Source organism: Mastigoproctus giganteus, chromosome 1 (assembly GCF_048544385.1).
Source record: "Mastigoproctus giganteus isolate SK-2022 chromosome 1, ASM4854438v1, whole genome shotgun sequence".
Classification (NCBI taxonomy): Eukaryota; Metazoa; Arthropoda; class Arachnida; order Uropygi; family Thelyphonidae; genus Mastigoproctus; species Mastigoproctus giganteus.
This window is the reverse complement of record NC_143575.1, coordinates 164,590,022-164,617,043: the sequence shown is the minus strand read 5'-3', so window position 1 is coordinate 164,617,043 and position 27,022 is coordinate 164,590,022. Positions and strand designations below refer to the sequence as shown.

General features: G+C 36.2%; 1 protein-coding gene across 1 annotated transcript in view; it reads left to right on the top strand.

The window, feature by feature from the left end:
• LOC150091237 (uncharacterized) overlaps window positions 1–25,987 on the top strand; it is a 128,655-nt gene extending 102,668 nt beyond the window's left edge. Inside the window, exon 2 of the mRNA XM_090374838.1 lies at window positions 22,483–25,987. Within this exon, the coding sequence (XP_090230964.1) occupies window positions 22,483–24,886 (2,404 nt within the window). The 3' untranslated portion in view covers window positions 24,887–25,987. The remainder of the gene's footprint in view (window positions 1–22,482) is intronic.
• The last annotated feature ends 1,035 nt before the right edge of the window (window positions 25,988–27,022 follow it).

Sequence of the window (27,022 nt, the reverse complement as noted above, 5' to 3'; positions counted from 1 at the left end):
ATCCCGGAATATAAATGGAATTTGTTTGTCGGAATGCTGCCCACCAATTATCACTCTTTTAGTGACCTTCTAATGTAGGTTGTGTTCAAATAATACACTTTGCCAAAATTCGAAATTGCTACATCAATTAGGAGCACAAACCGTTTCCCCCAACATAACGAATTACTTTATAGGTATAATAAAGGACGACTACTGATGATTTTTACTGACTGGAAGGAACTGTCCGCAATAAAACATCTGTACAAGGGCGCTCACTCAAAAGAAGCTATTTGCATTCAGGGACAAGCTATACAGCGATTTTTGAAATGCATAATGCAATTCACTCGCTAATATTTCCAGAGGGATTGTTCAAACTATTGTTCCTGAAAATAATTACGAAAAAGCTAATCGGCTTCACTGTAGGACTTAGGCGTCCTACGTTGAAGCTGACTTATTAGCATCTGTTGTGAAACTGAATTCAAGCATCGAAACATATGACTCTTTGTGCTGAATATTTCGGGCGTGTGTTCACAATGAACAATTTTTTGATGGTATCGAGGAAATATCTGATTTAGTCCTCTAAAAACAATTACAATAAAGCCAACTTTTTTTTTTTGAAAAAAAAAAAAAAGTTGGCTTTATTGTAATTGCGCATTGTGGTGATCAGTTTTTTCTTCTGTTTTCCTTCCGTTTCCAGTATGGCTTCCAATAGATGAATTTCCTTGATATTTTGTTAGTAGATACAATACATACTGAAGAGAAGAAAAGATATTTTTGTTTTTCAAAAATTCGTTGCAATTCTTTCGTACAACAATTACGAAAACCAGTAAAGCAAACTGTTGTGAGAGAGCCATGCGGGAGAGCTATGCAAATTAGTGTAATGATGCTCAACTGTTTGTTTTCCACGAAAATCGTTTACATTTTTACGTTCTCCTTGGATCACCTTGGTAACGCTAATTGACGTAAGCTCGATCAGTCAATTATCTCTCCGCTTGCGTTGATTCGTTTTAGCCAGAGGCGTCCAGATGACGCGCGAATTTTTGAACTAATGATATAACTCGTTTTATTTTCAAAGCTTGGATCTTGTTTTGCCGACATCAAAATTTAGTAAATTGAAATGTGATCGTACATTTTTGCTGTTTTAGAGTAAATTAATAGTTTTTGCTGAGCGCTAAAGGTAGGAAATCAAAGAATATACTTCTGTTTATGTATATTGGGAGTTTCAATTTTGTAAATTGAGTAGAAATTATGGAAATTACTTGTTTTTTTCAGGAGGGGCAACTTTCAAGTTAGGGTTAAAGTAGAGTTAAAAAAAAGGTGGACCAGTTCGGGGTTAATAAGAATTTGTTTGTGTTATTGTTCTATTCGAATGCATGTAATTTGAATTATATATATATTATAAATTTTATAAATATTTATTTAAATCTTTATATAATTATTTTTATCTAAAACAATTTTATCTATATAGGGTAGACTACCTTTTTGTTCTATGTGAATTCCAGAAATTTTAGAAAACTTATTTTTGCCATCCTAGTTTTTGGTTGCTATGATTAGGAATTGCTTTTTGCTTTTAAATATCCCCATTTTATAGAACTTGTCAATTCTTAATGGGAGAGTTTAAATTTTGAACTACATATTTTTTTATTATATTTTTTTTAAATTTGAGTTAAGAGATTTCATCTTTTGTAAAATGTTGTGTATCATTTATTAGAGTAGCATTTCACAAACATGTTTACTAGCCATATGCTATAATAATATATTAGTGTTTTGTTATAAGGAGCTAATATACAGAATTGTTAAAATCAAAGTATCCCTATGTAGAGGGCTCTGGAGCGAGTTTTAAGCTCATATTGAAGAAAAATTTGGACAACAGGTACAATAAAAAATGCGCTCGCCATTTATTGGGGAAAAAAAATTAGTTACAAAATTTGTCACTGTATGGCGCGTAAGTATCTTAGTTACGATTATGCAAAGAACTTACGTTATTTGCATAATCGTAAGTTATTGCCACTACTCAGGTCTACTGTACTGTATAAAAGCAAACCAGTCTCTTCGAAATCATACAGTAGATGTTTGCCTGCACTACAGCAGCAATGCCAACAACGTTGCAAGAAAAGGCGCTATTAGTAAAGCTGTACTATCAGAACAGCAACAATGCGGCTGTCAGAGAATGCATCAGAAGCGCACAAGGCGTGGACCTATGACTTTTTTTGCTGTCCGCAAAATGATTGCGAAATTTGAAGCGATATAACATCTTGGGGTTCAACAGGGTAGAGATCGAAAACGAGTGGACTCCTCTCGTGTTGAAGATGTGGCTATTTTCTGTCGTGGATTTATCAAGTCAATCTCCATGTGGTAGCGCAAGTGTGGCAGCTGTTTCTCGTGAAGTGGACATGCCGTATTCCACTGTAAGGCTAGTAATGCGTCATGTGTTGCGGTACTATCCTTACAAGATGCACATGCTACAGCAGCTAAAGCATGGCGATGCAGATATTCGTTTCACATAAGCACTTCAGTTTCTGGCGCGAATGACAGTGGATATCACTTGGCCGTGGAACATCCTTTGGAGTGATGAAGCCCATTTCTGCTTAAATGGACAAGTGAATACGCACAACTATCGCATTTGGGCAACAGAAAATCCCTGAGTTATCCAAGAGGTCCCGTTGCATTCTCCAAAAGTGACAGTGTAGTATGGATTTACGGCCACGTTCATGATTGGGCCATATTTTTTTTGAACAGGTAACACCTACTGGACCCCGCACCTGTTCCGTCACTGGATAACGATATTATGAAATGTTGGCCAATTTGAAATGTTCACAATACCAGAGCTGCAATAACATGAGTGCCTTCAGGATATCATATTCATGCACGATGGTCCGCCACCCCACGTCCACCGTTGTGTCCAAAGATTGCTAAAGCAACACTTTACGGACGAACGGGTTATCGGCCGTTGTTTCCAGACATCTTGGCCACCCCGATCACTGGACTCACCCCATGCTACTTCTGGTTGTGGGGTTTTTGAAGAATCAGGTGTATCGGGAAGGATGTAAAACTGTGACAGATCTGAAGGACAGCATTAGACGTCACGTGCTGGCTATTCCAGTTGACATGTTACGTTCTGCTGTAGAAAATGCTGTTCTTCGAATGGAAACTGTTGTTGACCAAAATGGAGGATACACTGAACAATTGTAGCGCTGTTCAAGTGATTTATATTGCTACAGCGCCATATAGTGACAAATTTGTTTTCTCAATAAATGGCGAGCACATTCTTTATTGTACCTGTTGTCCAAATTTCTCTTCAGTACGAGCCTTAGAACTCGCTCCAGAGCCTTCTACATAGGGATACTTTAATTTTAACAACCTTGTATTTACACTTGTTATATAAAATTTTTTAGCCATATTTTTGTAAGTTAGTTTGCTGGGGTACAAGCTAAGAATTATATTAACATGTAATAAATTAATTAAAATGTAAGAATTACATTAAAATGTAATTTCAGATCACACGTAAGCGTGATCTGAAATGGTCCCACATTAAAAGAGCTAGCATTTTTAGAAAGCCACCGAACCTTTTGATCACACTGTCTCTAGAATATCTCCTTAGTTCGGATACACTGCTGAAGTGGCAATATACCTTCGAACCATAAGACGCAGTAAAATTTAGGCAACATTTTCCAAGGAAAAATTGGGTCTTATGGTTCCTAAAATATGATAAATAAAGAACTGTATTCTGAGGTTACTATTTCAATGCCATCGTGGGTAGCACAGTTGGTAAGATCGCCGTCTTCTTCATAACAGATAGAAAAGACCTGAGTTCGATTCCCGCCGATAATGGAGGAGTTTTTATGGGCCGTTTTTGTAAGTTAGTCCGTAAGCGAGGATAGCATGGTTTTTAATCCCGGAAACTCGTGTTTTTCGTACAGCAAACAGAAAAGCGACTACAGAACACACGCAATTTATAGACAATATACACGAGCAACACGGCCTTAGTCGCTGATGCTCCTAAAACCCTACAACAACAATTTCAGTATTTTGAATCAAATGAAAATGGCTTTTAGAACTACAGTGATGAGAAATAGGAGAACTAGCAAAATATATATATTCAGATGATATACGAGATGGAAAATTGACCAGAGGATTTCATAAATACAGTATCATTATAATTCCAATTGAATAAAACAAAAGAACACAATCAAATGTAAGAATTTCAATAGTTAAATATTAGTATCAGCAGAATGCTGCAATGAAGCGAGGTTATGTAGCATCTGCTAAAAAATAAATTAATAAATCAAAACTAATTTAAAAAATAAAATAAATCAAATTAAATTAAATATTAATAAAATAAATCTAAGTCACTTTCCCTCCTTTCATTTACATATTCAATCAGCCCCTTGAATTTAGATAAAATGTCACCCCTCACAAGAGCAGGGAGTCTTTTCCACGTTCGGTAACTGATTAAAGGAAAATTTTTGGACATCCAGTCTACAATTTCCCCCCCCCCCTCAATTTAAATTTTCTGGTAAAAAAATAAACGTTTTCTAAAATGAAAAGTAAGATTACAAGTTTAATTGGTATTGATATTTATTACTTAAAGCGGTCCCAGCCAACCAATGGCAACCCCGTTGCCAGTTACACATAATTTAGCAGTACTCTTATATACTCCCTCTCCTGTTTGTCCAAGTACAGGGAGGGAAAAAAACCTGCCATGTCCAAAAAAGATTGATATGAACAAATTGAAAATAATCAAATTACATAAAAAATAAATATACATATAATTAAATTTCAGAAAAAGTCCAAACTTCATTGGAAAGAGCTGCATCTGTTCACAGTCTGTTGTTGGAAAGCCAGGAGCTGCCGAGAGCAGAAATTCCAGCACAAGGAGCTGGAGTTTCAGTGGATATAGCAGACTCAAGCCTCCACGATTCACAGAATTCTAGGTAATTCAGCATACCGCATTACAAATCCAAGGCTTCCACCTAAGAAATATTGCAGTTGCAAAGGTTTGGAAGGCCAAGAAGTTCTCTTGTCAACTAGAATTGTCTAGTTGCCTGCCATAAGATTGAGATTACTAACCTGAGATACCAATTCAATTCGTAGATCGCTGTACTCCTCACAGTTGTACATAATATGTTCCCAAGATTCTCTTTCGCCACAATGGCAACTAGATCTTTCAGTAATTCCTAAATCATACAACTTTGCATTAATCGAACCATGACCAGTAAATAAGAACATAGTTTGTAGGTTTGGGGCAAACCATTTGAATTTTATTGAGGCTGCATTTCTTAAATCTGGTGAAAAAATTTTGTGTAATCTGCCCTTTATCACAAACACTCCAACGCGTAGAATACAAGACGTATTAAAAACCTAAGTCTTCCTAACTACATATTAGTGCATGTCTGTAATTCTTATCACAGATGTTTCCATTATTTTGTCCGCCCCTGCATGTTTTGTAGTTTCATATTAGTATAATAAAAAAAAAGGTTAAATCTACAGTAAAATAGATATATGGGAAAAATATGATATTTATATTTTTACTTTGTCTTTAAATATTAGGGAACCCTAAATATTTAAAGCTGAACTATAAAACGCAGCCTGCTACGTAGTCAGTTTTATTGTATGAAATTTAATTGTTCTCCGGCTCTGTAAGCAACTTGCTTTTACGTTTGTAGCAGGATGTGCGAATGAAACCGGAAAATTTCCTTACCCCACGCTACAATTGACAAAGCAGATATTTAGATACCTCCAGAAGATAAAAGAGAGTTTTAAAAACCCAAGTCTTCCTAACTACATATTAGTGCATGTCTGTAATTCTTATCACAGATGTTTCCATTATTTTGTCCGCCCCTGCACGTATATAGCACACATACAACTGTTTCAACAAAAAAAAAAAAAAAACCATTGAAACAATAAGCTGGTTTTTCCATCTCATGCTTAGCTTGGAGTATATTAAACAACGTTCACAATTAACTGCTAACAGTAGCGTCAGATTGATTTTACAAACAGGAAGACAATGTATTAATTACCCCATATTATTATAAACAGTATGAAGTATTACAGAATATAGTATGGGTAATGGCATGCATTTCAAATAGATAAACAATACTGTTCCAACTCCCCCATCAATCCATCACTTGGTGCTACCCATTTTCTGGCTATTTTTAGAAAAATTGGCAAATCCGGAAAAACCAACAGAGAAAAAGAACACAGAACACAATGAACTCTGACGCATTTCTTTGGCCGTTCGCCAAAGCAAAGCGTCAGAGTTATTAGTGCATGGAAGAGATTCCCTCTCGGAACGGCAAGTATTTGTTACATTCCAACCACATCATCGTGCAAGATGTATATGAAGCACCACACTGACGCAAGGCTGGATTCACTGAAGAGCAGGGTGCAGTTGCTCGGAACGTATCAAGGTTGCGGAGGGGCTTCGACTAATACTTGGACCGTTGGACCAGGGGTACTCCCACTACCTTATTTTAGAACTCTCTAAAAATATGTGCTCCAGGGCACAAACTACCTAAATCCAACACTGGGCTGACGAAACGCATTTGCCTAACAACTGCTGTATTTCAAATCAAACTTTTAAACTTTCATTTTTGTACAGAATACCATCGCACAATGAATCATTCATTTGTATTTGCTTGGATGCCACTTGGATAAAAAAAAAAAAAAAAAAAGAAAGAAAATGGGTCAGAGAACTGTTGTGTTTCAAACCGCAGACACAGGTTATTATCTATTGCGGAAACGGCGATTCATTATTATAGAAATTCAAAAATGAGACTTTGATGAATCGTATATTTTGCAATACAAAAATAATTAATTTTATTTTTACTTATGTAACATTATGTTGCATTTCTCTCGATGTAGAATAAGCAATAGCATAGAAATGCAGTAATTTTTTCTTTCCTTTTCTTCTGTTTTTTTTTTTTTTTTTTTTTTTTTTGTACTACAACAAGACTAGTAAAAACTACAGCAGTGTTTCTCAACCTTTTTGTTGCTGCGGCACACTTTTAAAGACGCTAAAATTTTGCGGCACACTACAATCACTACCAGACTCATATTCACAAACGGGAAGTTATTTATATTGGGTATATGTAAATAATACGCTTATTATTTGTGTCGGATCTACTACTAGGAATCAAATCGCTTATTATTTGTGTCGGATCTACTAGGAATCAAAACGTAACATCACATTGACCGCCGGAAGGCGCTCGGATCGGCGCAGCTTAAATAAACGAATTTTTTTAAATTTAATTTTTATTATAAAATTTGGATTTATTATTATTTTTTTTTAATTTGCATTTTCCGCGGCACACTTTAAAGCATACTCGCTGCACACAGATTGAGAAACTGCATTTCTGTGCTGTCACTGAGCGACAGCACAGAAATGCAGTTTTTTTTTTAACTATAAAAATCAAGCAAGCAAGTATCAAGTCCCAAGCTTGCCAAATGATTTGTGTGGGGGGGGGGGGGAGAAACTCCATTAAATACGTCTTTTTTCTTTTCTTTTCTTTTTTTTTTTTTAGGTGCGAAAAATACACGGCAACTCGTGGTAAAGTGTCTCAATTATATTGGATCAATACATTTTGTGGTAAATTTTGTTTGCTCAGAGGCTATATTCCTAACCTATTGAGGCTATTGTCCTAACCTGTGCAATGTAAGGGTTTTGTCATGATTTCATTTAATACTAACAGTACAACAAAAAAAAGACATTATACAAACCAAAAATTAACTTTATTAAATAAATTCGACGATTTTGAAACAAATATTAAGACAAGATCGTATGTTATTTTAAAATACAGCTCTTTTATTAGTTATATTGCATAAGTTACCTTTAAATGTGGAGGGTATACAACTGAGAAAAAGTCATAATATTAATTACCAACTGTAAAATGTTTTCTATTTAAGCAGTATGCACGATAACAGCAATATCACTTTTAAAACAAAATACAAAGCATAATCACATATCACTTCTCATGATAAATACAAATGGAATCGATAAAATAAAATCTAATACTGAATACAAGTCAAAAGCTATAGGCATATAACTTTGCAGCACTGGTCCTTAAAGCTACAACAAAGAAAAAAAAATAGCCTTAAAGTTACTCACTCGCTCACAGCAAGAGTATGGGTAGCCCTAGTGAATGATCAAGAACCACTTATGTTTTTGTCCTTACTACAGCATATGCAATTCACTCTAAGCTATTTTGTAAACAAACTAACTGATTTTGAGGTTTCACGAGTTATACTGAGTACTGTACCATCACAGCTGTGGCGCCTCCATAGCCAGGTGGGAAGGAGCAGCAGACGCTTCTTGATTAGACTGGGGTTCGAGCCCATCACCACAAAATACAGAGGATGCGGAAAGGTCAGAGAATGACCACCGCATATTCCCGAAGCAATATGGCCTTAGTTGCTAATGCTCCTAAAAACCAAATAAACAAACATAATAGCTATATTTCTGCACGAGTCTACCTGGCCAGTATAGATGGTAACGAATCTCAAAAGTACACTTTCCCCGCCGTATCAAATTATAAAAGGTGCCTCAAGGATTCTTAGGACCAGAGGGCCCCATTATCGTATAAAAACTGCCCTGCTGTTTGTTTAATTAAAGTTAATTTATTAGTTTTATTACGTATTTATTGTTATTTATATATATATACACACACATTATATATATAATGCGTATATATACTGTTTATATAAAGTATTTTGGATATATTTGTGGTGGCCTACATATACACGGCGCTTAGATTTACTACAGAAAACCTTATTTTATTTAAAAAGGTTAGAGTTTCTGTCTCTCTTATCTTCACATATATGAGACATATATGTGTTTATGACACACACGCACACATAATATATGTCTCATATTTATAAAAGTTTCTTATGGATTTTTATTTAAGAAAAAATTAGGGAAATAATATCAATCAAAAATTTCCTTCAATAAATATTTAATAATGGATTTTTTTTTTTTTTTTTTCCTGGAATACCTTTAGTCTAACCAATGAAATCGTAAATATAAACAGGGGAAAATAAAATATACTGTTATATTTCAGAATACTATACGTATTTAAAATTATATTATATTTATATAAAAAATATACTATATTATAAAATATAAGATATTTCAACATTCAAAAGGGAAGACCATAAAAAAATTTAGGAATAAAAAATCATAATAAATAATGCGATATCACGTTGCTTACTGCATGTAGCGCGTTCACGATTACAGCAATAAACTCGTGCCTTCAGAGGACAGACGATACGAATAGTTCTAAATATCAATGCTCTGTACAAGAACGTATTAAAGCATATTCGGAATTTTAATTTCGGCTTAGTCCACATTAATTTTATTTCCTTAAAAAAAATTGGGTAGCATCGTTTGCTGGAAGATTAGTATTCTACAGTGTAAACTGATAGTAAAAAGTTCTATAACAGTAATTACTTTACGAATCACATAAAAGAAAGATTTTCTTAATTACAAATTTGTAATTTGTAATTAAGAAAGGGATCTGACGCATTTCTAAGCAGAGGTTTTGTCATGACGCAATTTCAATGGTATTTAACACAATAAATACTTATTTTGCCACCCTTTTCAATAACACCGTGCCTTTCTACCAATCAAGTCGTCCAGAATATTCTGAAAGACAACTTAACAGATAAAGGATCTCAGGTTTCATAATATTGTCATACAATTATCTCTGCAAAGTGGAGTTCCAATTTCAGGAACGGCAGTCTCAGTTCTTCACTCTTGAGCAGCTGCCTAATTTCATTTACTTATCTTTAACACACCTTACTAACATATCATTCATTCAGAAGAGGTTTCCCAAAGTTTTGTTTCCGCACTTCACTTAAATTTAAAAAAAAAAATTATATATATATATATATATATATATATAATAATAACAAATTAATTAATACTTCCTACCTGAAAATTTCTTCAGACAGTTCCTCCTGCCCCTTTAGATACTCCGGCACGAACACTTGTCTTCCCTCTAACCAATATCGTCTCTAAAGTGTTAGGTTTAGAGCACTAATAGCAGATAATATTTAGCTTATGGCGGCAAGAAGCCTTTCATACGATAGCTAGTTAATGAATAAATTTAATTGCACACCCTCTTTATTCTTGTGGGGCATTAAAATCCAAGTTCAGCGTATTGTTCCGTGAAAAAGGCACAGTTAAAAGTACAGTATTTAGAATATTTTAGTTGTACCTGCTATGAATGTGAATAAGTATTTGCAAGCCAATCATTTTGTGGCTCTCTCTCTCCAAGAGTAGGTTCATTTGCATTTACTCACGTAAGCAGAGAAAGCCATCTCGTTCACACGGATAGATTTTGCTACAATACGTCTGCTATCGTCATCAAAGAGAAACATAAGCACAGTCAACTATTTTGAGTTTTAAGCGTTAAGGCGAAGGTTAGCATTTATTCACATTCAAATTTCCCCCGTCTATGATACTTCAAATACGACGCGTTACTCATATAAATTCCCTCGCCTTATTCAACACTACTTCGGCTTCACTCATTTGCTACGTCTGCTATCTCTCTAGAACTTTCTTAGCAAATCTATTTTCCTTCTTATTAACAGCCTGGCGGAAAATATTGTAATTAAAGTAACAAATGTAAAATATTATTTAATTGGTGTAAACGTAAAAAAATAATAATAATAAATAAAGATAAAATGTAAAAAATAAGCATAAACGCGCATGTGTTTAAATCATTTTATTTGTTACATATTATTACTGCAATTTGAATACAATTTTGTTCCCTGCAAAGATATTTCAACATTCAAACACTTTAAAACAATAATAATAATAAGACACGAACCTAAGACGGGAGATCAAAGGGATGTGGCTTATGCAACAAGTAACGACCATTCCGATCATTGTGTCAACCACAGGTATGGTGCCAAAGACCCTACATAACAGCCTAGCAGCAATAGGTCTCCAGCGAACACCTACAAGGAACTCCAGAAAGTCACAATCCTGAACACATGTAGGATAGACAGACAGTTCCTTGACCAACATTAACACCAGACATTACAACCACTCCGTGTACTCCATACCCGTCAAGTACGTGACAATAATAATAATATTTCACATTTGGAATCATGTTTTTAATTCCTTGAAATTCCGAGGTCAGTTTTATATAAGTTCTTTTACAAAGTTCACAAATTAGATTATTAATGGATAAATAATTTCCTGTTTTAACAACAAACGTCAAACGGTATTATTATCTTCTTTATACATATTTTATATAAAACTCGAGATGCTCAATTTTATGTCACACGAGATTCCCTGAAAAGAGGAAACTTGTTTAGTGCCCCCCTTTATTTTTGTCTTTAACTGATGGTGAATGATAGCATTGGCAATAAATTGAATTTCTTCTAATGGTGTAAAACAGTGTTTACTGGAATGGTATATATATTCACAGAGTAAAATGTTTTCAAACAATACGCGAAAAAATACATAATTTCGATTTTATTCTGTATATTGCGGTAGCTAAATCTGGTCATCGCGAGCAGATTTTGACAAGGTTCTTAAGTTAAGAGAGACTCATCTTTAATGAGTCTCTCTTAACTTAAGTTTTTCTTAAAGTTTTTCTGCATCCCTAAGTTCACTGGATTTTCTTACCGCTCCCTGAAACAAATATTCTTTAGGTATTAACATATTTTTATAAACATATTAGTAACTAGTGTATGTTTTTATCCACATGACGAAAGAAAGATAGTCGAGCATTAAACGTCTCGAAAACATCTCTTTGGTTATCTCTAAAAAATACTGTAAATGTATATGTATTTTTTATTTATTTGTTTGTTATTTATTATTTTATTTTATTTTATTTTATTTTTTGTAGAAAATATGTGGAAAAATTATTTTTACAGGAGATGAGGGGTAAAAAGAATTTAGGAAACACGGCTGTAAAGACAAGGATGACTTTCAAAAGCAATTTTAAGAATGCTAAAACATTTAATAACTATAGTTACCTTAATACAAGCTTGCACAAAACTACAGCTCTCGTGACACAGTGCATATAAGCACCATCCTCCCAGCATTGCGTGGAAAAGACCCGGATCCGAATCAGTTAATGACGAGAGAAATTTTCATGGCCTTTCTTGATAATCCCACAAGTTTCTGGGAGAAACTTTGGTGTTTTGTCCAGCAAACAGGCAGATCACACACAATTTACAGACATATAATATATTCCAGCAACATTATTATGTATAAAGTGCTGTAAAGAAGTTAGATCGAGTTGTTTAGAATTTTGCGAAGGCATCTAAAGTGGTGAGACGAAGGCGAAACGATAAATTCTTCTTCTCCTCTCCTTTCATGCCAGATTTCCGAACAGCTACCAAGCAAGGTTTAACAACCGTACCAACTAGTCGTCAGGCACAAAGATTCTCGCTCCCCAGTAGCAGCTCTGGCTGCTACTGGAGAGCGAGTTATAACAGTTCGCCACTGCCGTGAAATCAATGTATTGTGAATTGTGTATTACATTATCGGATTTCAGTCTTGAAGGATGAAAATCCCGAATTTCAGGATGAAAACATAAGATTTAAGCACTTGTTTTTAGAAAAGAAGAAGAAAGTATCAATTGGATGATGAAATGTATCAAATACCAGTACAATAAAGATTTTAAAAAGCATGCCCGCTCTCCTGAAGCTCACTAACTCGGCCATGCTGTGAAAAAATCTCCTGTCCCGATAAAAAGGAAAGTACTATATTTCTCAACTTCGGCAGGCAAATAACAGGAATCGAACTCAGGACTTTTCCACACAATGTGAGGGGGACAGAGAAGTTATCCACTTGGGCATCCCGAGGGCCGCATAGAAGTGAACAACGAAAGTGTCTTTCAAGCTAATTAGGATACAACAGAATAGTGGACAAGCTGAAACTAACCATTGTTTCATGGAACATTTATGAAATAAAATGGATGTAATCATATAATTAAAATGCTAGTTCCCAAAGGAAATAAATCTGACAGATTTATTGTGTTGCTGGAGTCTTTTATATCAAGTGTACAGTAGCGTGGTGATGTCCCCTTAAAAATATTTTGTCATAATGTTGTTTTTGTCGCCCCCCCTCCCCAGTAGAAAATGTTATATCAATTGACTGCACTAATTCTATATGAGTATTTCGGTGGGCGGATTTGAGACCGAACTATGCTATACTATTTGCACTCCGCAGGCTGTAGCTGTCAACCATTAAACAATATATTTACGTGCAAACACCAACTCAGTGATAAACATCCGATATATTAATAGCGTGTACTCGATAGACGCAGCCGAGCACTACCAGTCTTTCACTCTAAAAAGATTGAAAATCCTGCTCTTACAGGACTCTGTACCCTTTTAGATCAATGGCAAACATCAAACAGTGGCCACATTAAAAATGCCACTACACTTGTTTGAAAAAAAAAAAAAAAAAAGAAGAAGAAGAAAGTATCAACTGGACGAATGAAACGAAATTGTCGGTTACTAAAATTATTCCTGCTGTTCAGTTCAGAAAGTAGAGAGATTGGTGAGTCAGTAACCAACCAAAAAAGACTGAACACCTTCCTTACGAGAGTATTAGGGTCATTCACCAATCTCTCTGCTTTTTGGATTTCAGAGTAATAAAGGTTTTAGCGACAGAGTTTTGGATGATATTATTAGATTTTTTTTTTCTAAAGTACCACTTAAGTTTACTCCCGAAATTTAAGTGTTCCTGAAAAAAAATCAAAAATCAGCACCATAGCAACAACAAACACATACCCATAATGACAGACACTGATGTAAGAATAAAAAAAAACAGTTAGGTAAATTGTGGACAACAGTTAAAATTACGTTTATTTATAGTGCTGTAACTTATTTCATGTAACACATAAAATGCAGGTTAAGAAGGGAGAATTAAAAACGATTTGCAAGATTTTACGAATTCTTGATGCTCAAAAGGAAGCCAGTTCAATAGTACTTGACAACTTTCTTATCAGTGACACAGTGCATTTTAAATAAGCAGGACGAGTATCATGAGATGTCGAAAATACCTTTTCCCAGTACAAATAGTGACTTCGAGATAATCGGCATAGATTTACTATGGAAAATTTGAAGATGAACTTTCACGTTCATTACAACTCTACCAATTTGCAATTTGGACACACGCCGTAAGTAGCACTGAGGAACTTTCTTTCATTTTTGTTTCGGTATAGGAACCAAAATAATTATCAAATAATTCACATTTAAAGAATAATAATTTTCGATTTCGCTTCGTAGGACAAAAAAATTTAAAAAAATAAAAATAGATTACATTTTTAGTAAACCTAAGAATCAATTTCTTGCTGAATCCTTGTGATGGCGCTTTGGCCAATGTTAAGCGCCGAAGCAACTAAGGCTATGAGGCGTCAGTATATTATGTCTTTAATTGCTTCTATTCTTTGGTTGGTTTTCTGTTTTCTGGACGAAAAACTCGCATTTCCAGGAGAAAAAAAAAAAACTACCATGCAATCGAATTCAGGCTTTATCCGGGATAAGAGGAATATAACTATACCAACTATGCTACTCAAACGCTAGGGGCGGTCTCAGTGAACTAGTAATTTGTATAATCAGAGTCGATTGCCATTTAACTTGCGATTTTAATAGCTGAATGAACAGAACAGCGTTTCTCAAACTGTGTTCCGTGAGGCGCGAACAAGTGTTCCGCGAAAAATCGTAATTAATAATTAAAATAAATGAATTTTGCATATTTGTAGTGAATACCACTTTTGTATCATTATAATATTTAACATAATTTTTTTCCGGTTATTAATATACTGGCAGAGACTAATAATCAAATAGACCGCGGAACACTTTATTTTGGCAGGCTTTGCATAGAAAAGTATGCGTAGAGGTAATGACACCTACGAAAAAGTAGTAATGTAGTGATCTAGTATGCCATTCGTATGCGATTTAGCCTGGAGTATACTGGTTGAAGGAGAGGAAGAACAGATATCATAACTAAACTCACTTCCTTGTATACATTTTTTTGATAATTATTAGTACAGTAGTTCGAAATATTATTAGAATATGTGACCATGGATTTGTGGTTGACAAAAGGAACTTTAAAACGAAAGTACTTCTAGTAGTGCAACTGTGGTCAATGAAAAGGAACACAGTACTGTATTGTCACACTTCAGTGTGAGGATGAACAATCGCAGCCTTTTGTTCCCCAAAAATTCGAAGTGAAAAAACAGGAACCAAATAATAAAAGACCAAAACGAAAGTATGATGACAGTTATTTGAATTTCGGCTTTACATGTGTTGGAAATAAGGAAATAAAGATGCTCCTGACGCACGGTGCGTCATATGTAATAAAATATTATCAATGGTTCTTTGACTCCCGCTAAACTTGTGTTTCCTAAGTGTTCCGTGAATGTTGTGAGATGAAAAGTGTTCCGTGACTAAAAAAGTTTGGGAAACGCTGGAATAGAAGATGCTTTAAAACAGATAAATCCTCCGTGCCTGGATGAATTCGCAAGAACATTGTAAACCCTGGACGGGTACCTGCAGGCTACCCACTGTCCCGAAAATAAGTTCTTCCTTCTTTGTGTTTATTACATTAGCCTTCAAATCCTGTAGTTAATTATCATAAAACAATTTCAAACATCTTAATCAGGGTCACTGTGACCCTATGTGCCGCTAGCACGCGAAATAAAATTTTTCCGCCCTATTTTCTGCTCTTCCTTTACAATAGTCAATATTTTGGCTATTGTGAAGGAAAAGAACTAATCGAAATTTTAAGGTGCGATAGATGGCGGTGTCATGAGTGATTACAGAAGTGTGCAATATCATTGTTTATGTTTATTGTATATTTGAAAAAGTTTACGCCTTTATTACTAAAATTGTTTCCCTATTCATACGTTTAAAAAGGAAAGGCAAAAAAATATATAGATAAAAAAAAATTATGTAAAAAATATATATCAGGAAGGCACAAAGAAGCTACAGATTTCCTTGAGCCCTCCTGAACTGTCACCCGTAGGCGACGCCTATCTCGTCCATCAACTTGCGGCGACTCTGATCTTAGGAAATGTAAAGATGAAGTCAGCAGAATTCAGCCATTACAATAACTATTTTTCTGGCATTAAATGTCTGTAATTCTCCCCCGCCCCCAATAAATAAGTGGCTAAAATTACTGTCCTTTGACTGTTTTTGTTAATTTTGGAAGTTATTTTTCATTTCATGTAAGTTTGAAAACCAGTACACTTAAAGAACATAAAGATCTAAGCATATTATAATGATCTATAAAAAATGCAGAAAACTATAACTAATAGTAATTAAAAGCAAATGGGTACATTTAAGGTAAATAAATTAAATATAAAAATATTAATTTATATTTATTCTCGAGACGGGCAATGTCTGAAGAGTTTACAAAGAGACTGCATATACATATAGAATCACATGGGAAGAAATGGGATGTAATTAATATAAAATAATTAATTGGATAGATTATGATGGCTAACTTCATTAGAAGAGCACAGTCATAAACATCAGCGTTTCGTACATCCAGACTAATATTGAAAACTTTAAAAATTGGTAAATCAAATGACTGAAAAACAAGTAATATAAATTTTGATCACTGTAGAGTGGAGAGTAATGCTGACTCTATATATGGATGACCATTAAATGAATAAATAAATTAATTAAGGCCGAATCCGGATATTTGGCAACTATAGTGTGGAACAATAATTACTAGAGGTTTCTCTAAAAATGGATTGCTTGTTCGCCCTGGCCGTCAGCTGGTGTGACATTTTTTGAAATATTTAAGGAATGTCTTCTACCATGATGTTCCAAACATATATGAAGGACAGAAACTGAGCGTCTCTCATTACATTTGGAAAATCAGTTTAGGCTACTGTACAGAATAACATAATCTGTAACTATCCGTTTATTTTAATATTATCTGGGTACTTTTAGACTATCACTCACTAAATCTGGTAACAAGAAATTCGATAATAATAATAATCTTATTTTTTATTACTGAAATCTCTTTCGCATGGTCTTCATAGGCTTGAATAGGCTAGGTATGGGTCAAAAACATTTTGCATGGCCTCAATTATCAGGGGTTAAAAACCAAATCATAAATATAACTTAAGGGAGAGGACAGAAAAAATGCCTCTTTGCTCCATCTTTCCGGGACGAACGGTAAGAGACAGGGTTTAAATAAGAAAATGTTGTTGTGTTAAGCAAGGCACTAAGCAAATTACTTTGAAGACCGGGTCAATTTAACAAAAGTATTTCTTGCAATGTGATGGATGATCAGTTTAATTACCTCTAATTGGTAATGATTAAACTTTTAGCTTCTCGAAATCGAAAGCTTGTCATTTGATTTGCCCCAATTATTAACGTTAATTCTGGTTTGATGAACTAGCGTTAATGGACATACAATTTCAGCGTGTAGCTTGCCTACCCGTATTTGTGTGGTATTAGGCAGAAATAAGGAAGTCTTTAATTGCTTAAATAATGGACTTTTTTTTTTCTTTTCTTCTTCTTCTTCTTTTTTTTTTTGATTCAACTTCCTTCACGCTGTCAAAACTGTAAAATGTTTTCTCTTTGAATGAACAAACATAATGTTCTTAATTACGTGACACTAACTACCATACGATCAAGCATGATCGACCAGAACAGATAAAAGCAAGTCTCACAACTTTCAGCAAAGATTACCTTGATGATAACGTGACCACAAAAATAAAAGTTCTTTGCTATTTTATGCTTGAAAGGAAGTCAGGTTGGGAAAATTCACTGTTGCTTTTCCGCGAAATCTACATTAGAAAAAAACAAAGAAAACAGCTAAGAAAAAGTAACACAAGCTTGTATGAAGACGACGAAAATTGCTCAGCCATGAGCTGCGATAATACTAGTACCTTAAAATGCTAAAATGATTAAAATTACAGAAGCACGTTCGACTTACTAAGGGGGGGGGGTCATTATACAGAAACGTCCTCCAGTGTCTAAAAGCATTGAACTGCGGTGTATCTGGAGTCCAAGGGACATATAACGCAACCAATCTATAATAAAGAGGAAGTATGTTTAACTTCCTAATTTTTGTTCTAATGATTACACCTATCTTCATTAAATTAACATAAAAGCCAATATATTTTGAAGTAGGCAATCATGAGACAAAAAACATAAAGCCTTTGAAGATCTGAAAATCGTGCGAAATATCATTCTAAATGCAAAAAACAAAAATAAGAAAAAAAGAAAAAGGCTAATAATTAAATAATATATATTTTATTATAAAAATTTTCTCTAAATATTTTCCGAATTGCGAATATTGAAACCATTGCACTTTCGAGAAATAATTGCTAACTCTGGCTTTTTTCATGAGTTGGTAACAAAAAAAAAACCAACTCGGGCTTTTTTCACCCTTAGTTAATGGTATGCATGTCATGCATTCGATATTGGAAACTAGGGCTTGAAGTAGCCAAGTGATCAAACGTGGGTGTGTAGTAGCCACGTGCTTGAATTCATATTAGCATAACAATAGTTAAATGATGTAACGAAGCGGACTTTTTTCTCCATCTGATGAAAAAAAAAGGGGGGAAATTGGCCTTGGTTCAAGTTCACATGACTGATAAATACTGTTAACGATGGTATTCAATAACAAAGTTGTTTTTAGTTGTTTCTGATGACAAAAACAACTGATGGCTAGAAACCACACACACACACACACACTCATTTCCGGCCTTTTACAGAGTTCTGTTTTCACAGTAAGGCAGAGTTGAACTGACGTTCAGGTGTTGCCCTACATTATACATGTGTACACACGTTCATTGACCAAATAATGAGTTGTAAACTCCTCTGGTCGTGCAAGAGTATAAAACAGAATATTTTATTTTCTTTTTCATTTTAGTTATTATTATCTTTCTATACATCAAAATAATTTCCTCCTAACGATATTTATTCAGCCAATGAGAGAAGAGAGACGCGGGTTACGTGTAATACGTAACAAAATAGATAAACATAGAGTGGTCACGCGCTATGTTTATCTATTGACCACGCGGTACCACTCTTGATTTCCATATAAACTAAAATGCAACAAGGCATAACATTTTAAGAGTTTAAGATTCTACATCTATATAATATCGGTGTAGGCACACCATAGACAACTCTTAAAGAAAAACTACGATCGTAGTGTGAAAGTCACCCACCAATGAAAACCAAGTAGCTTTGAAACCGTCCCGTCTGGGTAGTGGCGCCCACCGAGAATAAGTGACAATTGTCTTCTCTGTTAGTGAAGCGTTACTGAATCGAGTAGTGCAATACATGGTAACTCGTTGGGAAGGATGAGCACAATATGAGATACAGGTGAAATGGTGCGTTTCACTACGATTGTAGGCAGGAGCGGATTAAGGTCGGTTGAGGCCCAGGGCGCAGAAGAAAATATTGGGCCTCTTAAAAAAAAGAGAGAGACAGGGAAAATAAAAATACATGTTAACCAATCTTTTAAATAAATAAAAAATATTATGTACTATTAATGTTTTATTTCCAATAAAATTTGAATATAATATATGTATAGTATAGTTAATAATAGCATAATAATAATCACAAAGTTTTGAACTAATATGTTCAACTAATTTGTTGGGGTTTTTGGGTGGGCCCCTTCGGGACCCAGGGCGCGCGCCCGGTGCGCCCGCCGTTAAATCCGCCTCTGATTGTAGGTTTTCTAAGCGGAGTTAAGAGTTATCTATGGTGTGCCTACACCGATATTATATAGATATAGTAACGTATTTATGTATTCGTAGCTGAGGAAGAGACACACACAGAGTGAAAAGCTTCTGTAAGTATTTTATCCTACGAGTGCATGCGATACATTTGTTTTGTATTTGCATTTAAACTGGGATTTTTTTTTTTAACCAGCATTCAAGTCCGAACTTATACCGAACTTCTTGGGTACGGTGAACTCGAATACGTAAAGAATGACGTGATCTGATATTTCTGCAATGCATACAAGATTTATTCGAGTTCTATCACGTTTCTATTCATGTAACAAAGTCAAGGTCCAACTCGGGATGGAAAAAGGGGGTACACTTTTCTAACGTAATGGTGAACAAGCAGGAGGGAAGTTCTGGGTTGAAAGAAAAAAGAAAAAAACGTCCCCTTGAAGAAGAAGAATAACCTAGCAATTAACAACCTTCTTGTTCGCTGAATTTATGCTTGGTCCTTCATCGTAGCACTGTATGTATTAATAGGCAATGTATAATGTAAATGCCCACATATGTTGCATATAGGGGGATGGGTATAGGGGCTATACCCATCTCCCTATCCACCTTTAAGATTAAAATAATGTGTATTTTTTGCTGCTACATGTTGATTAATGATTTCGCGGAACACTGCTTTATTCCCTTTCCCCTTCAGAAAATTATAGAACTACACCTGCGTCTATATAAAGTAAATAAATAAATTTAAAACTGCCGTCTGGAAAAAGCTTGAGTTTGAATCCTGTCAACTGGTAGGAGGAATTTTTAGAGTATTTTTTACAACGTGGCAGAGTTAGTCAATTCTCAGGAGAGGATGTACGTTTGCATGTTTTTTTTTTTTTTTTTTATCCGGAAACTCGGCGTATCGATCCTCAAAACCGACGGAATACTACATGCATTTACTGTCAAAATATACTGATGTCTTATAGCTTTGAGCTTAACAAGTATAACCTAACTGCTCATTATATAAACTATCTATACTTGGAATAAATTTTGTCTGGGACACCCTGTATTGTAATTACAAGATAAATTATGCCACAGATATATACACTTAGTGAAATTTATTCCAGTAAATGAATGAGATTGTGTAGGTTATATGTTCCAATTACCTAAGTGGTCTTTTCTATTCTATTTTATGTCAAAATCTTTCTGTTGACACTTTTAAACTGTTATCGGATTTTATCGAATCACTGCTATCTGCCAACTCCGCAAGGTCTATTTCTTGTCCTTCATTTCCGCCAACATTTGTATGGAATGACATTGCTCCGCCCATCGTTTTCCAACCAAATGTGGTAAGAACTCAATCGCAACATTCCTTCTCGTATACGCTCTAATTTTCACTTTGTCAACAGCGCCTGAGGACAGTTGCTATAGACTTCTACTTATTTTCATGTTAAGAAACAGATGTTTGTCGAGTTTATAGGGATGACCTAATTCTTACAACAGCAAGGATAAGGACAAACTTCATCTTGAAACAAGATTTCGTGAAAGTAAGAAACAAAAGAGGACATGAGATGAGCAACTGCAAGAACGATTTAAGAGCTCCATGACGAATCGAATGTCATTGTTTATCAGCTTAATCTTCTCTGACCATTTTACATATTTTATGTAAAAGACGATGGATACATATAAATTTCGATAGATAACAATATACACGTTGTAAGAGAAACACAGTATTTTAATTATACAGTACTTCTTTATAAGAATACATGAAGTGACTCCGTCACTGTGACGAATAAGATGCGTAATCATCTTTGAAATATTGCTTCTCTCTACATAGGAAATGTAGGGAGAATGTTTCATAATTACACTGGTTCCCAAAATTTAAGCAACAAGCACAAAATGTGACACATTGTAGAAACCGTAGAAATATTAGATTGCAACGACAAGCCTAGTTGTGATTTCCATTGCTGGTCCTGCTAAACTCCTAGAGAGAGAGAGAGAGAGAGAGAGAGAGAGAGATTATGGCGTGCCAATATATCTCCCTCAAAAATGTTCTGCAAGGCTGAGGCACAGTTACATTGATGACAGTTAACGATAAAATGACAACCAACACATATTCATAGATAAGACCTCTTTGTACCATGTACTATGAACCGTGTACCATGTCGCCAGTTGCATCCAGTAGATCTGCAATAGTCTGTAATGGAAGATCCAAAGGCCCGATTTGTTGATCCACATAATCCCAGAGATGTTCTACGGATACAAGTCAGGCGAATTCGGCGACCAAGGTAGCACCTCAGGTCACTTTCATGTTGGGCGAACCACTCTCGAATAGCCGGCAACGTGGCAGGGCATATTATCCTGATGGAAAAACACCAATATGGCCGCCTTCACGTTCGGACACACGTTTTTTCTCGCTGCGGAATTTTTGCTAAAAATATGCAGTTTAAGTTTAAATTGTGTTCTCTCAAGAAAATCTACCTTGAAGATTTCCCTTGGTAAGAAACTTTCAGTGATTTTGAGGAATTATAACCAGATTTTTGCGTTATTTTCTATTTCCTTTGTTTGTGAGACAGGTCACCATGCCGGCTCACAGCAAGGAAATAGAAAAGAGCTCCGGTATAACGCGGCCGCCGCACTCAAATCTGATTTTGACTGGGGAGGCTATTTCCTCCCTTTGTAACTTTGAGCAGTCTACCTGCCCAAATTGTGCATAAACTGCAAGATTAACTAAAATTGGCCTGAAACTTTAGAAAAATGTTTCTCTTCTATTCTTTCCATTAACGCTATCTTAATGTATATTTCTTTCAAATGTAGCCTGAAATTTATTCAATTGTTTATTTTCTAGGCTTTTGCCGGATATGTGTCGGATAGTGATGTTGCTGATACTGCTATGTGAGGATACGAGAGGCAGTCGACAAGTCCGTCAAATATCTCAGCCGTCAAGCAGTTATGTTTATGTTCGTCCTTTGCCTAATTCTCCAGGAAATGGACAACAACAACACCCTCAGCGTCAACAACCGGTGCAGTCCGTCGGAAATCTTCCATCGGGAATTTCGCAGAGTTATCAACCAATCAACGTTCAGCAGCATCTAGCTCAGCAGTATAAGCCTCCCCTGCCACCCTCATCTTCTTCTTCTTCCCAGTCGATAGGTGGGGTACAATATAGTGTCAGTACTAATGTCCAAGGAAATACACCAAAGCCAGTTATAGTCCCACAAATTCAAACTCAAGTGCGTCAGATTCCTCAGTACAATCCTCCAATAGTTCCACAATCACAACAGCAGAGTCTCCAAATTCAGGAACTTCTACAGCAGTTACAAGCCCATTCGCAGCAAAAATCTGCAGAACAAACGCTTGCAGAACTACTGCAACATTTACAACGTCAACAACAGCCAGTACAACAACCACAGCAACAACAGCAGCCAGTGTTACTATCGCAATTACCTTCACAACCTCAACCTCAGCCACGACCTCAGCAAAATCAGCATGTTATATATGTAGGAGGTCAGCAAGGGATTTATAACCAGCCACAGAGTCAGATCTCTTCACCCGCCCCAGTGCAACACAACGGTGCTCAGAGCGTCTCTTTTTCTACTTCTTATTCTGGAGATGTCATTCGTCAAGGTAAAGTAGTAGGTTCTGTACAACCACCAGCTCAGGCTATCCAGAAAGCACCAGCTTCGGAAATTGAATTTGACAAGGGTAGTTCTGTTAAAGAAAAGGCAGCTCCAGATGATGAATATGTAGTTTATTATTATTATTACTACGATGACGATGCTTCGGCTAAAAATAATCTTAGTTTGAACTTTGATGACATTCCCAACCTCGAACAATATGATCAGGGAAAAGCTGGGGCAGTGAAAGTTCAGAAACCAGAAAAAGTACCATCTGCACGAGCCAGTTCGGCTTCCTCTAACGCTATCCTACCAAATGGCGGAGAACCCATCCAACCTCGGACTTCGTCCGTTCAAGTCACTCAGACAGACTTTCTTACTCAGACTTCTACACCGCCTGTTACAACTTCCACGCTTCCCACCACAGAAAATCTTTCGCCTGTATCTCCTATATCTAATGTATTTCGCTATGGCAGCGGAGATATTCCTCGAGTACCTGTAACACCCAATATTATCGAGCCTCAGATAAACGCTCGCCATTCTGCAGCTAGTGGTCTTGGAGCTGTGCCAACAGAGAGTAGGCCAACAACAGGAGACTCGGTTACTATAAGCTCCGATTCTTCATCTGCAGAAACGCTGTCTCCTAGCGATAATGACATCTTAAAGTCAACAGAGGACACTAATGTTATTGAAACGGAGACTCAAACGGAGGATAAGGTAGAGGAGACCACACAACTTGAGCCTACTACCACAACAACGGAGGAACCTACAACTACAACCGAAATCCCAACAACAACAACTGAACGTAGTAGAAGACGCCCGACGCAGAGAGGTAACAGGTTTGGAGGCCCGCCACGGGGTAGAGGATCTGGAAGACGTACGTCTCCTAGAACTACCACCACTAGCACCACCACTACCACAAGCACAACAACAACAACAACTACTACTACAGCCGCTCCACCCCGAAGAGGTGGAAATGTGCCATCGAGACTTAGTAGTACCCGTACCCGACGACCTTCCTTTAATAGCAATCGAATCAGAACTCGTCCTGGCAGTGCACGAGAAGATAAAGAGGAAGAACCAGAACAGAAAACGACAACGCCTGCAGCAGCAGCAGTGACAACCAGTGAAGCTTCTAGGCGTTTTGGTGGTGGAGGAGGAGGAGGTTCACGCCGTTTCGGAGGCGGAAATCAGAGAAATGGCGTGAGCAATGGCCGATCTTCCGAATCTACCTCTCGATCGACTACCACAACTACGACCAGAAGACCTCCATCAGCCTCCCGCAGTAGGCCAACATCTCGACCAAGCATAGTAACTAATAATCGGGAACGTAGCCGCGGTCGCCCACGTCCCCCTTTGTTTCGGTCCCGTCAGCAAGAAGAAAAACAAGAGGAGCCAGAAGAGGTAACTTCTCCAGAGCCTGTGAAAGAAACACCTCCCCCAGAGCCAACCGTGATTCCCGAATCCGACGCTGAAGACCAAGAAGAGGAATACGAGAATCCTGAGCCTACCGAAGCACCCATCACCACGACTGATAAAAGCAAGGGACCAATATTTCGTCCTAGATCTAGACCCGCACTGTTCTCGGGAAACCGTCCTCGACCCAGTCCATTGAGCAGGTCTCGTTCTCGGTGAAGCGAAAACATAAGGGGTGACTAAAGTGTTACCTGATCAGTGAGATTGAACAGAATTTCATTTGCTCGTATCTCAGTTCGAAATACTTCTGCCATTTACGAATTAGAAATCACCAGAAAAACAGAACTGGGACTCTTACGAGAAACTAACACATCTGGAACCAACACAAGAAGTGATTGTTCTTTTTGGTAGATAGAGAAAATCGTAATTTATGTAATCCTTTAGCACATTTCCATTCGCAGTTTCCATTACACGTACAAAGTACTTCTGGACTCGATTATATATAATTTAATGGTGGGGAGGAATAATTTAAATTGAAATTTATATTTCAAATTTATGATATAAGTTAATCATAACTGAATAAAAAAGTTTTAAATTCTGCCGCACAAGTTGGGGAGAAGGGTTGGTATTTAACTTTAACACTGATATAAGTGATACAGATTAGGCATATTGTTAACACGATAACTGTTATTTTTTATATATTTTTGATAAAAGTTATATTTAAAGAATATAATCGTTTTTAATACAAATAAGCAAATAATTAATCATGAACAAATACTCTTGGGTATCGTTGAGAGATGGAGTTACAATGTAGTAGCTGTGAATGGGCTTTTAATGCCCTGGAGTTACTCTAAACACGTGTTTTGAATAACGAAATAATTAAAAGTTCGTAAAACAGTTGATCAAAGTTTATTAACTCTTCTTTATAAAAGTTTACTTCTTTTAGATCTCTCTCTCGCTCTCTCTTTCTCTTTCTCCCTCTCAAGGATCACTGTTAGCAATTACTCTTGTGTTGGTTATAGATATTTTATTGAAATTCAATGAAATCTAATTTAAATATTGTAGCTTCAATACAGATGTTACAGTGTTAGCCATTTATATCCTACATTCGGCTTAGTTTCGATTTAAAAAAATGGTAATTACAACCAGTGCCTCTACAGATCGCTGGTGATCATTGTAAGTAGCATGGTTCTTTATCTCTAGCAACAAGTGATTTAAAAAATGAGTGTAAATATATTAAAAAAAAACGCTTTGTATCTAAAAAAAAAGAATCATATTCTATATCCAGCTCGCTGTAAGCAACGCTTCTCAGCAAATCAAACGAACTAAAAAAAAAACATTATATGTTGTTACTGAAACTGTATAACTGTATAAAATTCCTTGTTAGAAATCATGAAGAATTCGTCAATCTCTGAATACATTTCAGTACAAGATTTTAAACAAAGAAATTAGTATCCTACATAATATGAATTTTTAAGGAGAAAAAATATCCCTTACACGCTTTTGTAATATATCGTGAAATTCAGATTATCAGGAAACATGCACATTGATCATAGAAGTATAAACTGAAGTCATATTTACCCTTTTCAAGCCCTCGTGGATAGAATCCCCGTCCACCCCACACCGGGTGGAAAAGACTAAAGTTCGAATCCCGTGAATGACGCGAGGAATTTTTATGGGCCTTTTTCACAACGTGGATGAGTTAGTCATCTCGAGCGAAGGTAGCATCATTCTTTCTCCTGGAAACTCGGATTTTTCGTCTATCAAACAAAAATATATATATTATATTAGACCATCCTAATATTTAAATGTATATGCCGTGTTGTGTGTCTTACGATTTGTCAGTTTTGCTGGACGAAAAACCCCAGTTTCTGTGGTGGAGGGGGACCTTGCTATCTACGCCTGAGACCGACTAACTCAGTCACAAAGTGAAAAAAGCCCATTAAAGTTCCTGGCATCATTGACGGGATTCAAGCTCAGGCCTTTTCCATCCGGTGTGGGGGAAGAGAGTGAGCAGCGGGCAGTGCAGACCGTCCATCTGCTTGATGGACGGTCTGCACTGCCCGCGCAGACCGTCCATCAAGCAGAAATTCGACCACAGAACACACGCAATTTACAGACATTAATATATACAGCGCAATATCGTCTAAGTCGCCAACCAACCAATCTACCCTTTTCATGAAGTGAATAAAAAAAAGCAGGTAGACAGATACGTAGTGGCGCTCTACGTATTCAATTCAGTGCGTGGATGGGTAAGATGAAAGATTAAGTGACTTTGAACGTGGTATGGCAGTTCGCGCCAGATGTGACAGTATGAGTATCTCGGGAACTGTATGCAATTCTTCTCCGGTTTCC